The sequence below is a fragment of the Neofelis nebulosa genome, chromosome 3 (genome assembly GCF_028018385.1).
Source record: "Neofelis nebulosa isolate mNeoNeb1 chromosome 3, mNeoNeb1.pri, whole genome shotgun sequence".
NCBI lineage: Eukaryota > Metazoa > Chordata > Mammalia > Carnivora > Felidae > Neofelis > Neofelis nebulosa.
In genome coordinates, this window is record NC_080784.1 from 75,943,645 (window position 1) to 75,956,833 (window position 13,189).

Sequence of the window (13,189 nt, forward strand, 5' to 3'; positions counted from 1 at the left end):
TAAGGCAACGCTTCAGCTATAGCCAATCAAATCATTTCCTTGCTTTGCTTCCACTCTTCTAAAATGTCTTTTCCCTAGCTCCTGTTGGTGGAGGGATCCTAACCATTTCTAATTTGATCTTGCCTGATTTGAGTCCATTTTTATTCAAGTAAACTCTTAAGTTTTTTTTTTAGTACACTCCACGCCCAATGTGGAGCTTGAACTCATACCCTGAGATCAAGAGTCTCATGCTCTACTGACTGAGCCAGCCAGGCGCTCCTGGTAAAATCTTCCTTGAAAGCCACCAGCACTACTTAAAAGTCTTAAAAGTGAATATATACTTTGAGGGCTCATCTTCACTTCTAAGAATTGAACTCAAGGAAATAACTACGTAAGAGGACAAAGATGGATGCATGCAGGTTAAAGAATATTCAAACTAGACCTTATAATATAAATAACTGGGAACTAAAGAATCTCTAACTCCAGGGGAGTTAGGTGGTCCCATGCAGTACTTACAGACTTGAGAAGTTATTTTATCTTCAATTTTTTGAAGTTATCTTCTAATTTTTTCTACAATGAATATAAATTACTTTCCTGACCAAGTTAATATACCACTGGCTAATATGTTAACTCTTTCTTTTGCACATTTACTCACTACTCAGAATCACTGACATTTTTAGTTTAGTCTAAAAAATCATCAGTCCCTGAAACTGCTTAATTCCTGAGCTACTAAAATTGTTTCCAAAATGTGGTAAGACTGGACATGTTCTGCCCCCCAAAGGGGCTCCAACTGAGGAAAAAGAATAACTTACTGAGAAAAAAGCAATTATAAGTAACAGATCAACCAATTATTTGTTGTTTTTTCTTAAAGCCAGGAAAAGACAAAACATATGTCCTCAGAATTTCCAAAGAGTTGCTTCTTTTTTTTTTTTTTTTTTTTTTAACGTTTATTTTTTTATTTTTGAGACAGAGAGAGACAGAGCATGAACAGGGGAGGAGCAGAGAGAGAGAGAGGGAGACACGGAATCGGAAGCAGGCTCCAGGCTCCGAGCCATCAGCCCAGAGCCCGACGCGGGGCTTGAACTCACGGACCGCGAGATCGTGACCTGAGCCGAAGTCAGATGCTTAACCGACTGAGCCACCCAGGCGCCCCAAAGAGTTGCTTCTTAAATCATGAAGAGCCAGAGAAACAAGGTACTGCAGCAAACACTTTTAATAAGAATACAAAATTCACACCAGAGGCACATTCTGGGGAATGTAAAGGAACTATCACAAGTATTAATTCTGCTGGAAGAATAAAATAAGGCTCTCTCAGAGTACAAATATACAGGAAGGAATGATTTAAAATAGGCTTATGATTTACAATCACATTACATTGTACATATTAAGCACTGAAAACAGGCATATTAATTAAAAAGCCAGCTAAAAGGCATTTGAACATATATAACAAATCTTACAGTCCACAAAGTTCAGGTATAACAGTAATTTTAAGTACTTCATTTCAACACAAAAGAAATGAAGATATATTAATTTATGTTTATGACAAAAATCAAGGGAACTTATATTTAAAAGGCTTACATTACTGATAGAACCACACGGCAGACAGGTCAACCACATAACATGAAACCAACCAACAGTGCTGAGCAACTAAAACAGTACTGGCCTTTCCAATCCCCTTTCTTGTTACCACCGCGCTGTCCCGTATTACCTTTTCATTGCTCGAATGAAAAATATTTCTCCATCTTCTCATTCCACGAAAGGAATGAAGAAACACCAAACAGCAAATTCAAAAGCTGATTTTACCATAAACCTTAAACACGGTTTAACGAATACAAAGAAACCCAACACTGATACACGGTGTTCCTCTCCAAGGAAGGAATAGACACGTCAAACATTATCTGAAAGGGGTTTCTTTATGGATTATGTACATTGGTTGAATGAGAATTACTGTATCTGAGAAGGCACATATCTGTGATTTAAGGCTTAACCGGTATTATTACATATGGAAGTCCATGAAAGCTGTCTAGGAATTCACTTCTGTCAAAATGGAATTTACCCCAAAACTAGCATTCTAAGCACAGATTTCTACTCTAGAAACCATCAAGAGTTTCTATTCCAAGTCCACCTGCCAAAAAAAAAGAAAAAAAGAAAAATTCTCTTAAGCAGGTTTCATTGTGAATCAAAAGAAATTGCTAACATAACTGCCCAATGACTTTGGGTGATGCAAACTCTTAAGCTCTAAAGCCTCACAGAAATGACAGTGTGATTCCTGCGTCTTAAAAAAAAAAAAAAAAACCAAAAAAAAAAAAAAAACCCCAAAAAAACAACCCCTAAACAAAAGTACAATAGTACAGACTCATTTTTAAAAAGGTATTTGCCACAACTCCACAAGCCAATCAGTCATTCATCAGAGCTGCTGCCTCTGTGTGGATGCTGCAGGAACACCATATAATTTTACTCTGCAAAATAGTTTCTTTTTTCTTTAAGACAATACATGAAAATGAATCTCTCAAAGATGTTGAATATATTCATATATAAAATATCTGATGTTGATACAAATCATGTAAACCTCCCTTTGGAAAAGTTACAACTGGCCCTCACTGCCAGGACCAAAAACCTTGAATTTTTATCTTGTCAGTGCAAATCTATATTAGATGTTTTCAAACTACAGAAATAGCCATCAACCCTCACAATACAAAAGGATTTCTCAAAAAGGAAAATTATTGTGTTCCGATTATAGAAATTATGTTTACATTAAAATCACCCACCTTCCCATCAAATTTAACAGTTCAATTGTTAAAGTATGAAAAAGGGAAAAATTAAAGCTGTTTGTGCAAGAATCACTACAATGGTTGTGGTCACCCCTTCCCTAATCTTAACCTAACTCTGCTTAATTCTTATTAGGTTTGTTTAGAAATAGAACAACATGACTTTTTTTTTCCCCCCCCAGGTATGCTTTTACTGTTCTTCAAGCCAAGATGGGGCATCCACTCCAGGGGTTTTCAATTTGATATGGAACTGTTTAAGCGTCTGTTCAAGCTGCTTCTGATTCCCAGCAAAGTAAGCGGCAATGGCATTGTGGAAAAGGACCAGCTGATTGTGCAATACCTTAACCTGTGAACAGGGCAGAGTTACAAGACCAAGCATTAACACCAATGGCAATGAAATTTAAGGTGACTTATTACATGTCCTAACTAAATCGTGTATCTCTCATCAGGAAAAGCTGCTTTAATAACGACAAAGTATTTCACACACACACCAACTGTATGTTGCTTTGCAGGGTCACTGAGGCTTTGATGACTTTTTAATTTCTTTAAAGGGAATAGGTCATTTTAAGAAGCTGAACCATACTCAGACATTATTGAGGGCATTAATTTAAAATATTATTAAATATTATTAAATCCCCCCTCAAAATAAGTATATTCAAAATTAACTACTGAAGAGGGAAAATTACACAGTTACTCTACAGTATATGTTATATACCAAGTACGGACATCATTAAGGCTAAATCTTCTATAAAACTGAGTAGGTCAGATACTTTGAAATACTGCAGTTCCCTGCAAAGAATCAAGCCAAGTGGCAGCAAGTGTTGCCCAAAAGCCAATTTACTTGAAGTTCATATGACTCTCCAATGTTTTCAAATACTTAGCGTTTCTAACGATAACAAGAGTATGTTTTAACCAAGTAATGCTACTTGTGTAAATCTTTATTAACGAAATCAGTAAAGGATTGCAAAGATTTATGAATAAAGGTGTTTCTTTAGCTCTCATTTATAACTGTAAGTGCTCGACAATAAAGTATAAAATACACTCTGACTTACCCAGCTAATGCAATATTTATTAAGATTGAACTTCAATAGTTTTAATGATGTAAAAACATCTGATATAAATGCTAAGAAGAAATAGGATATGGCATTTTACATGTGGTATGACATTTACATTCACTTTATTATACACACACGCATGGTCTAACTATTTCTTCATCCATTTACCTCTAATAAAGGACACAATGCAAACATTTACATTGGATATTTTTGATTTGTAAAGCCTTGATTTAAAAATTAAAATATTATAAAAACAACACACTCAAGATTATAAAGTAAAACCTTCTGATCCATACTTTTGGCACTTATCCCCTCCCCTGCCACCCAAAAATCACTATTAACATTTTACTGTGTTTCCTTTGAGAATTTTTCTAGGCATATACATAATATTTAAAAACACAAAGAGACTGCACTATGCACACTTTCAGTACTGCTGTTTACTCAAAATATCTTAGTTTTTTTATTCTAGTCATATATTTATTCACCTAATATTAAAAAAAATTTTTTTTTAATGTTTATTTTTCAGAGAGAAGGAGAGACAGAGCCCAAGTGGGGAAGGGGCAGAGAGAGAGGGAGACACAGAATCCAAGGCAGGCTGTAGGTTCCAAGCTGTCAGCACAGAGCCCGAGGCAGGGCTTGAACTCACCAGCCGTGGGCTCATGACCTGAGCCGAAGTCTGATGCTTAATGGACTAAGCCACCCAGATGTGTCTCAACTATTATTACTTAACTACCTTCTATGTACCACACACTGTTTTAGGTGTTAGAGAAATAGGAAAAAATCCCCTCCCTTATGAGCTTTTAACCTTAGGGGGTGGGGAAAGAGAGGAGGGAAGTAAGAAACAAAAATAAGGATTGACATCCCAGGAAATTAGTATCTCAAGCCTTGAGAAGAGGTTGGGCTAACTCTCAGACCCGGAGGGCATCTGGCATTGCTGATTTATCTAAAAGTTATTTAAAACCATAGAAGTTTCTTCTTTCCATCTGATAAAGATTAGAAAAATTTCTAGCAAGGATATAGTTTAAGAAAACCAGATAGCATGAACCAATGAAAACTAAAAAATATCTGTACAAACTAAAAGAGGTACATCTTGCATTTACCTGGTCAGACCTTTAAGGCCTGAAACCTTTGTAAATAAAAACCTTTGGTACCAGGTACAACAAGGACAACAATGAAACATTTAACACCATATGTCAGGCACTGTACTAGGGATACAAGAATACAAGAATAGTAAGACACGGGCAGTAGAAAATGCCAGTATGATAAATGGGCAGCACAAGTACCCTGGGTTAACTTTTTTTTTTTTTTAAAGGGCACTCCTGGGAGAATAGGGTTTTTTCCAGAAAGGCTGGAGGAGAAGTCTGGGACAGAACAATAATTCCTCTGCCCTCTGCTTTTGAGATATGAGGGCTATTTCAAAAGATGATGAGCCTCAACCTAAGAGCAATTACTAAGGAAACAGGATAATCATACGGAAAGCAGGTTTCTAAAAGGCAATTTAGTAAGCAAGCAAAGTATTTGATTATATTGGATTGTTACCATGATGGCCCCAAAGAATTACTCCTTTCCGCATCCACACCCTTGGGGAGCCTTCTGCAGTGAAAATGAGCCTGGCCATGTAATACTAGAAAATGAGGCCTGATAAGCAAGTGCTTGCCTTCCTGGACTGCCTCCACCTTGAGAGGAAGCGCAGTCTAGCCTTTCTCCATGAAGCTCACAAGGAGGACCTGTCATTTCTGCTATGCCCAGAGCCCCAGCAGGCCTACCAGCTGAAAGTGAAGCCAGAAGAACCCATCTATCCAGCCCACATAATTGTGGTAAATAATAAATCATCGCCGTTCTAGTCTACTAAGTTTTGGGTATTTTGTTATGCAATAAGAGAGAAGTGGTACATCTATGAAAAAGGTTAAGAATGCAGCTTCCTCACAATGAATAAGGGGGAGAACAGGCTTAGAAAAAGGAAAGGCTAAGCTGGGTGATAAATAAAGGAACTGAAGAAAGGCCTGTACTTGGGGAGGTTAGGAGTTGGGAGATGAGAGAAATGGAGACAAAGCAGCTAGGAAACAGATTCAAACAAGAGAGGCATACTGCTACTAACCAGTCCCAAGATCTAATTGCACTTTTGGAGTAAATGTAATATAGGTATCTTTGAAAACTTTTACTTCCAATTTTCTAGGAAGACCTAACAATTGCATTAGGCATAGTTTGATACTGGTCACAGCTTCCCCAAATTTGTATTTGTTATTCATAAAATTTTTTTTTAATGTTTACTTATTTTTGAGACTGAGAGAGACAGAGCAGGGAGGGGCAGAGAGGGGGGAGACACAGAATCTGAAACAGGCTCCAGGCTCTGAGCTGTCAGCACAGAGCCTGTCGCGGGGCTCGAACTCATGGAATGTGAGATCATGACCTGAGCTGAAGCTGGATGCTTAACTGACTGAGCCACTCAGGCACCCCTATTTATTCTTTATTTGAGAGAGAGCAAGTGAGCGAGTGGGGGAGAGGGGCAGAGGGATGGAGAGAGAGAGAAAGAGAGAGAGAGAGAGAGAGAGAGAGAGAGAGAGAGAGAGAATGAGAATATCAATCTTAAGCAGGCTCCATGCTCAGTGAGGAGCCTGATTTGGGGCTCCATCCAATGACCCTGAGATCATGACCTGAGCCAAAATCAGGAGTCGGACACTCAACCAACTGAACCACCCTGGTGCCCTTGTTACTCATTTAGATTATTAAGTAAAACGTCCCCATTATTGGTATTGTTCCTTTACAGGAATTACCCTAAAGAGCTTTGGAATCAGAAAGCATATATGGCGATCTTAGTTGTACTACTTTCCAGTTTTCTTTGTGATACCAGGTACAGGTCACTTCCAATTTCACTGCCCAAGGTCTTTATCCGTTTATCAGGGATGCCATTACCAAACTGAATTTGCAGGGCTATTGTAAAGAGTTAAGTGAAATGAGATACTACCTAGCACAGTGTCTGACACAGAATAAGTACTCATTCAATTTCAGTGGAATCTAAGTCTACCTAGTGGACAGTCAAATCCTCAAACGACATGGACTTTTCCTGGTAAAATTTCACTTATTTAGAACCCACTGATTTGGAACTTGCAAGAAGTAAGACTGTAATATTGTGATTTAACATTAAGAAACACATACTTGGTCTTAGTCCTCATTTCTGGCACAAAGCTCCTAAAACCCTTGTAATTTCCAAAGTGATAAGAGTGAAGGGAGCAACTTTTGTTCTAATATTTAGTGTGTGTCTTGTTCCTGAAATAGCCCCAGAGCTATACAGGTGGGAGGAATGACTTTTGTTTGGAACAATCACTTTCTAATCATACCTGACTTTGTGTTAATGAGATTTCTGGAAAGCCCCTAGAAAACCAGAGGTAAGGGCTGGTTGTCAGGGGAACTAAATTGTTATTACAGGGTGGGAATTTCAGCTCCACTCCCTAACCTCTGGGGAGGAGATAGAGGTTACAGGTTGAATAATTCACCAATGGCCAATGATTTCATCAATGATTCCTATGTAATGAAGAGTCCTTAAAAATCTCTCAAGTATGAGGTTTGGAGAGGTTCTGGGTTGGTGAATATAGCCACATGTTAAGAAAGTGGGGCACCCCCAACTCTATGGGCACATAGGCTCTTGTGCTCAGGAACTTTACAGACCTTGACCCCTATGTACTTCTTTATCTGGCTCTTCATATGTATCCTTCAATATTTCCTTGTAATAAACTGATAATCTAGTAAGTAAACTGTTGTGCTGAGTTCTGTGAGATACTCTAGCACATGATCCAAATTGAGAGGTTGTGGAAACCTTGAACGTACGGTCAGAAGCACAGGTGGCAACCTGACTTGCAACCGGTGTCTGAGGGTGGAGGGGATGGGGGCAGTGTCAGAACTGAACCAAACTGGAGGATACCCAGCTGGTGTCCAGGATCGAGCATCAGTTGGTGTAGGAGAAACCCCACACATCTGGTGTCAAGAGTGTTTGAAAAGTGCTATGAGTGTAAAAGAAGACAGAGTTTTCTCCTTTCCAAAGGAAGAAACGGATGTGAAGTTTACCCTAGCATGAGGAGAAAAAAAAAAAAAAAAAAAGGTGTGTGCTAAGCAAATAAATTTTGTTAAAAAGGTGCAGGGGCACAGCTGGCTTATCAACGCTGATTGCCTTGGCATGGCCTTCCATCCAAGAGGCAGAAAACAGCCAGGGATGCTGCGGAAGGAATTCCTCTGCTTGACAGATCGCTCAGAAGAACTATTTTTTTTAAATGTTTATTTATTCATTTTTGAGCGAGAGAACAAGCAGGAGAGGGACAGAGAGAGAGGGAGACACAGAATCTGAAACGGGCTCCAGACTCTGAGTTGTCGGCGCAGAGCCTGATGCAGGGCTTTAGCTCACAAAGTATGAGATCATGACCTGAGCCAAAGTCGGATATTTAACCGACTGAACCACCCAGGTGCCCAAGAACTTTTTTTTTTTTTAAAGATTTTATTTTTAAGTAATCTCTACAAACATGGGGCTCCAACTTACAACCCCGAGATCAAGAGTTGCATGCTCTACTGACTGAATGAGCAAGGCACCACAACTCAGAAGTTTAAAGGGTCAATTTACAACCCCACAATTCTGTGCTTCTAACATGAACATATTTTTCAAGCACCACAGAGGCACTTCTTCCAAATTATTCATCAGTAAGCACCATTGGAGTTAATAGTATTACATATAAAATTTGTTTAAAACATTCTTAATACAGACTTCTACTAAATTCATATTGACCTTTCTCCATGTCTAGACAGAAAAGTTTTACATTGCAATCGCTTTTAAAACAAGCTTTAAAATGATACACTGATTTGCATAAGTACTAAGAAAATGTCAGATTATTCTAATTAAAGTTATAACCAGGGTTCACCTTACATGGGTAGAGTTTAATTTCAGGACCAAATCTCTTTCTTTGTTTTTTTTTTTTTTTTTTAAGTTTTATTTATTTAAGTAATCTCTACACTCAACATGAAGCTTGAACTTACAACCCCGAGATCAAGACTTGCATGGTCTTCTGACTAAGCTAGCCAGGCGCCCCCCAAATCTCTTTCTTGTAAGACATTGGTCAATTAAAATTATAATTAGCAAAAAATAAGCAAAATAAGACACTGCAGCTTAGCTCTCATTTGATTCCTATTTACATAAAAATGTTTTTAAAAACTGAGCTCTTCTCAGTCACCTGTTCTTCTGGAGAACAGGTTATGAGGGAGTGGTCAAAAGAGGACTCCAAGAGCAGTATGTTTTAACAGAGGGTGGAAGAGTCCCCACATGACCTTAGATAGGGAAGAACTTTTTTGTTTTTAATGTTTTTTTTTTTTAATTTATTTTGAGAAAGACACACACATACAGAGAGAGAGAGAGAGAGAGAGAGAGAGAGAGACGTTTACAGTGCAAGTGGGACAGGGGCAGAGAGAGAGAGGAAGAAAGAGAATCCCAAGTAGGCTCCATGCTTTTGGCACAGAGCCCTATGTGGAGCTCGAACTCACTAACTGCGAGATCAGATCATGACATGAACCAAGATCAAGAGTCTGATGCTTAACCTGAGCCACCCAGGCGCCCCGGAAGGAACTTTTCAAAACTAAAAACTCATAAAGAAAGGACTGAGAAATTAAATTCATTAAAATTTAGAGTTTCTATTCATCCAAAGACAGTGAAAAGACAAGTTACAAACTGAGAAAATATATCTGCATTACATGTACTGACAAAGGTTATATATCTAGAAAATGTAAAGAACTCGACAAACCAAAAGCAACCCGAACCAAAAGAACAAATAACGTGGATGAGTATTTCACAGAGGAGGAAACAGCGACAGCCAATTAAATCTGAAAATATATCCAGCCTCAGTAGAAAACAGGAAAGTTCAAATTAAAACTAACTTGATGAAAGAGGACTTCAACTATCTCCATTTTGACCTCAAAATCTCTAATTGACGAAGTTCTTTCCAGCTTATCTCTTAAGTCAGGCACAATACCCTGCGGGCAAGGCATCCAGTGAGGAACAAGAACTATCGCCTCAAGCAACAAGGACTGCCGAGAGCCCACAAGACCCCACGAGCCTCATCCCGAGACAGTGATTGACTTGACCTTTACTGCCTACCTGTACAAACCCATCGCCCTTTGTCCCACATTTTCCTTACAGAAACGGAGAAGTATTTCTAGCACTTTGGAGGACGGTCTTTGAGACATTGTCTTCCCAGTACTGGCCTCACTGAAATAAATTCTTTTTCTGTTTCACCACCGCTGGTCTCTCTTGCCTTTGGGTTCTGTCAGCAGTGAGTGGCCAAACCTGGTCTGTTTGGGACCCTCGGAACCAGGCTCTCTGGCACCCCTGCGCCCAGCGACACTGGGATGCCATTTTATAGCCTCTACATTAAGAAAACTTAAAACAGTTAAAACTCTTGCCCACTGTTGATGGTTGTATAAGTTCGTACAACTACATTTGAAAACGACTTGGCATTAATCCATAACATGAAGGATGCATATACCCCACCGAACAGCGTTTTAACTTGTAAGAATACACCCTAGAGAAATCTGCACCAGTGTTTTATGAGACAGGGACAATTATGTTCACAGCAGCACTGTTTTTAGCACTAAAGAACAGGGAAACAAACTAAAGCTTGTATTTACAGGAGAATGGATAAACAAACTGCAGTCTCTTCACGCAGTGGGGATACTATATAGGAGTGAAAATAAATGCACTGCAGCCACGTGCATCAATGTGGATGAATCTTGGGAACATCAGACAGAGCAAAACAACAAGCTGCAGAAGAACACCCATAGGAAGATTCCATTTATCCGGAGTTCAGAAATACACGTGTGACTGAATGACACATTCACAGGTGGCAAAACTGTAAAGAAAACCAACAGGAACAAAAAAATAGGGGTTCAGAATAGGGGTCCTGGAGGGAGGAGAAGGAGAAGGATGAAGTAAGAGAAAGCATGGAGGAAGCTTCATTTCTTAACCTGGGTGGTGGGTGGATGGCTGTTTTGTTGCTGTTATTCTTCATATTTTGCCTATATGTTAAACATTCTTTTGAATGTACTTAACATCTTTACATTATTAAAAAAGGGAAAGGTTATGAAAGATAAAGTCTGTCTATATATCATAACTTTGCTGAGCATCTGCACTATTCAGTGCTCTAATGAACTAGTCATCCCCCTTTTATATTCAGAGAGAAAAAACACCACACCTAAAATGTTACTTACGTTTATTCATTCAATAAATATTACTAAGGGTCTGTTGTTGTCAGGCACTAGTCTAGGGTCTGGAATGCAAGCAATCAACAAAAAGACAATTCTGCTCTCAAGAAGCTTATATTCTATTGAAAAGAAAGAGAAACAAGGTAAGTAAAATATACAGTATGTTAGATGATGGCATGTGTTATGCAGAAAAATTAAGCAATGGGGAATATGAGATACATATATGGCAGAGTGCAGCAATGTAAACAGAACGCTAGAAAAGGTCTGAGGTGACATTTGAATAAAGACCTAAAGGAAGTGAGAGAGTGAGCTTTAAGATACTTTAAGTTTTCTTGTTTTCTTTTTTTTTGAGGGAGGGCGCGAGTGAGGGGCAAGGGAGAGAGAGAGTTCACAAGGTGGGGGAAGGGGAGGGAGGGGGGAGGAGGGAGAAGCGGGGCTCACCCAAAGTGGGGCTCGTGCTCACTTGAAGCAGGACTCGAATTCATCACGACCTGAGCTGAAGTCAGATGCTTAACCGAATGAGCCACCCAGGCACCCCGATACTTTATGTTTTCTAATGAGGCTAGAAGAATAAATAATAGTCTGGATAGAGGAAATAACAAGTACTCTAGTCCTAAGGTGGATGGTGTGCTTGGTATGTTTGAGAAACAGCAAGGAGGCCAGTGTGGCTGGTCATTGTATTAAGGGTGTGGTAGGAGATGTGGTCAGGTAAGTAATGGGGGGGCTAGATAATGTGGGACCTTAGATGTCATCATAGAGACTGTGGCTACTTTCCTGAGTGAGATGAGAAGGCACTGGAAGATTCTGAGCAGAGACATGACAATATCTGATTTACTTTAATAAACATGCAAAGGTAGAAGTAGAGAGACCTGTTAGAATGAATACTACAGCAATAACCCAGGTGAGATAATGGTGGCCTGGACAAAGGTGGTAACAGAGGAAGCAGTGAGAAGAGGTGGGATTCTCAAAATACTGTGAAGATAAAGCCAACAGATGAGGCTGTGGGAGAGATCCAGGACAAAGAAGGTGCCAAGAGTTTTGCCCTGAACAACGAACTGAAAGCATAAAGCTACCACACACTGATATATGGCAAAGGCTACGAGAAGGGCAAGTGTGGAGGAGGGGGAAATGTGGCTATCAAGAACTCAGTTTGGGACAAGTGAGAGATGGTTTTTCAGGCAGACACATGGCAATGCTGAGTAAGTAACTATTTTTGAGACTGGATAGAGTTCAGGATAGCAGTACAGTGAAGAAACAGATTAAGATAATTTTTACGGTTCCTTTCTACTAAAATTTTGAGAAAACTTCTTTCTAAATAGAGGTGTGTGTGTGTGTGTGTGTGTGTGTGTGTGTGTGTGTGTGTGTGTGTTTGGAATAAAATATATATATTTGGAAACTCAAATGGCTCCCCCAAAGCCTTTCAGTTGAAAGGCTCTCTCTTTCAACAGAAAAACATTATTTTAAGGACAAAAACTAGCTTTTCTTTCAGAGATTTTTAAAATTCAATTGAAAGTTTATGAACCAGCCCATTAATTAAACACTCTTCCCTATTTAAAGGTATTCTTAGCTTTCACACTAGTAACCTACCTGGGTCGCAAAGTAATTTTACAACTTGCCTTACTAGTATGATCTGGCCTTTCTTGTTTTTTTGTTTTCTTTGGATGACCCTTGGCTCCTGGAGTTATAGAGCAACTGAGGGGTTTCTGTATTTTTAGTGTGAGATTCAAACTTTTAGAAATAGATTCTAGAGGGGCGCCTGGGTGGCGCAGTCGGTTCAGCGTCCGACTTCAGCCAGGTCACGATCTCGCGGTCCGTGAGTTCGAGCCCCGCGTCAGGCTCTGGGCTGATGGCTCGGAGCCTGGAGCCTGTTTCCGATTCTGTGTCTCCCTCTCTCTCTGCCCCTCCCCCGTTCATGCTCTGTCTCTCTCTGTCCCAAAAATAAATAATAAAAAAAAAAAAAAAAAAAAAAAAAAAAGAAATAGATTCTAGACAATTACTTTATGGCTTTTTGGGTCATGAAAATTTTTGACTTGAATGTTAATTCCCAGTGTTTTAGAATGAAAGGAGACAGTAAGCATGGAGTGCGGGATTTGATTCATGTGGTGTACCTGGAGAGAGCTGTTACAACAGTCTGAAAGTTACTGTCAGAAAGTG

The 13,189-nt window shown here is 39.3% G+C and overlaps 1 protein-coding gene across 2 annotated transcripts in view; it reads right to left on the minus strand.

Annotated features, from left to right (window-relative positions):
* Nucleotides 1-1,174: 1,174 nt before the first annotated feature.
* The window catches only part of ARFIP1 (ADP ribosylation factor interacting protein 1), a 129,752-nt gene continuing 117,737 nt past the window's right edge, over nt 1,175-13,189 (minus strand). For both annotated transcript variants that reach the window (XM_058721153.1, XM_058721149.1), the window contains one exon: nt 1,175-3,093. In XM_058721153.1, the coding sequence (XP_058577136.1) occupies nt 2,938-3,093 (156 nt within the window). In that variant the 3' untranslated portion in view covers nt 1,175-2,937. The remainder of the gene's footprint in view (nt 3,094-13,189) is intronic.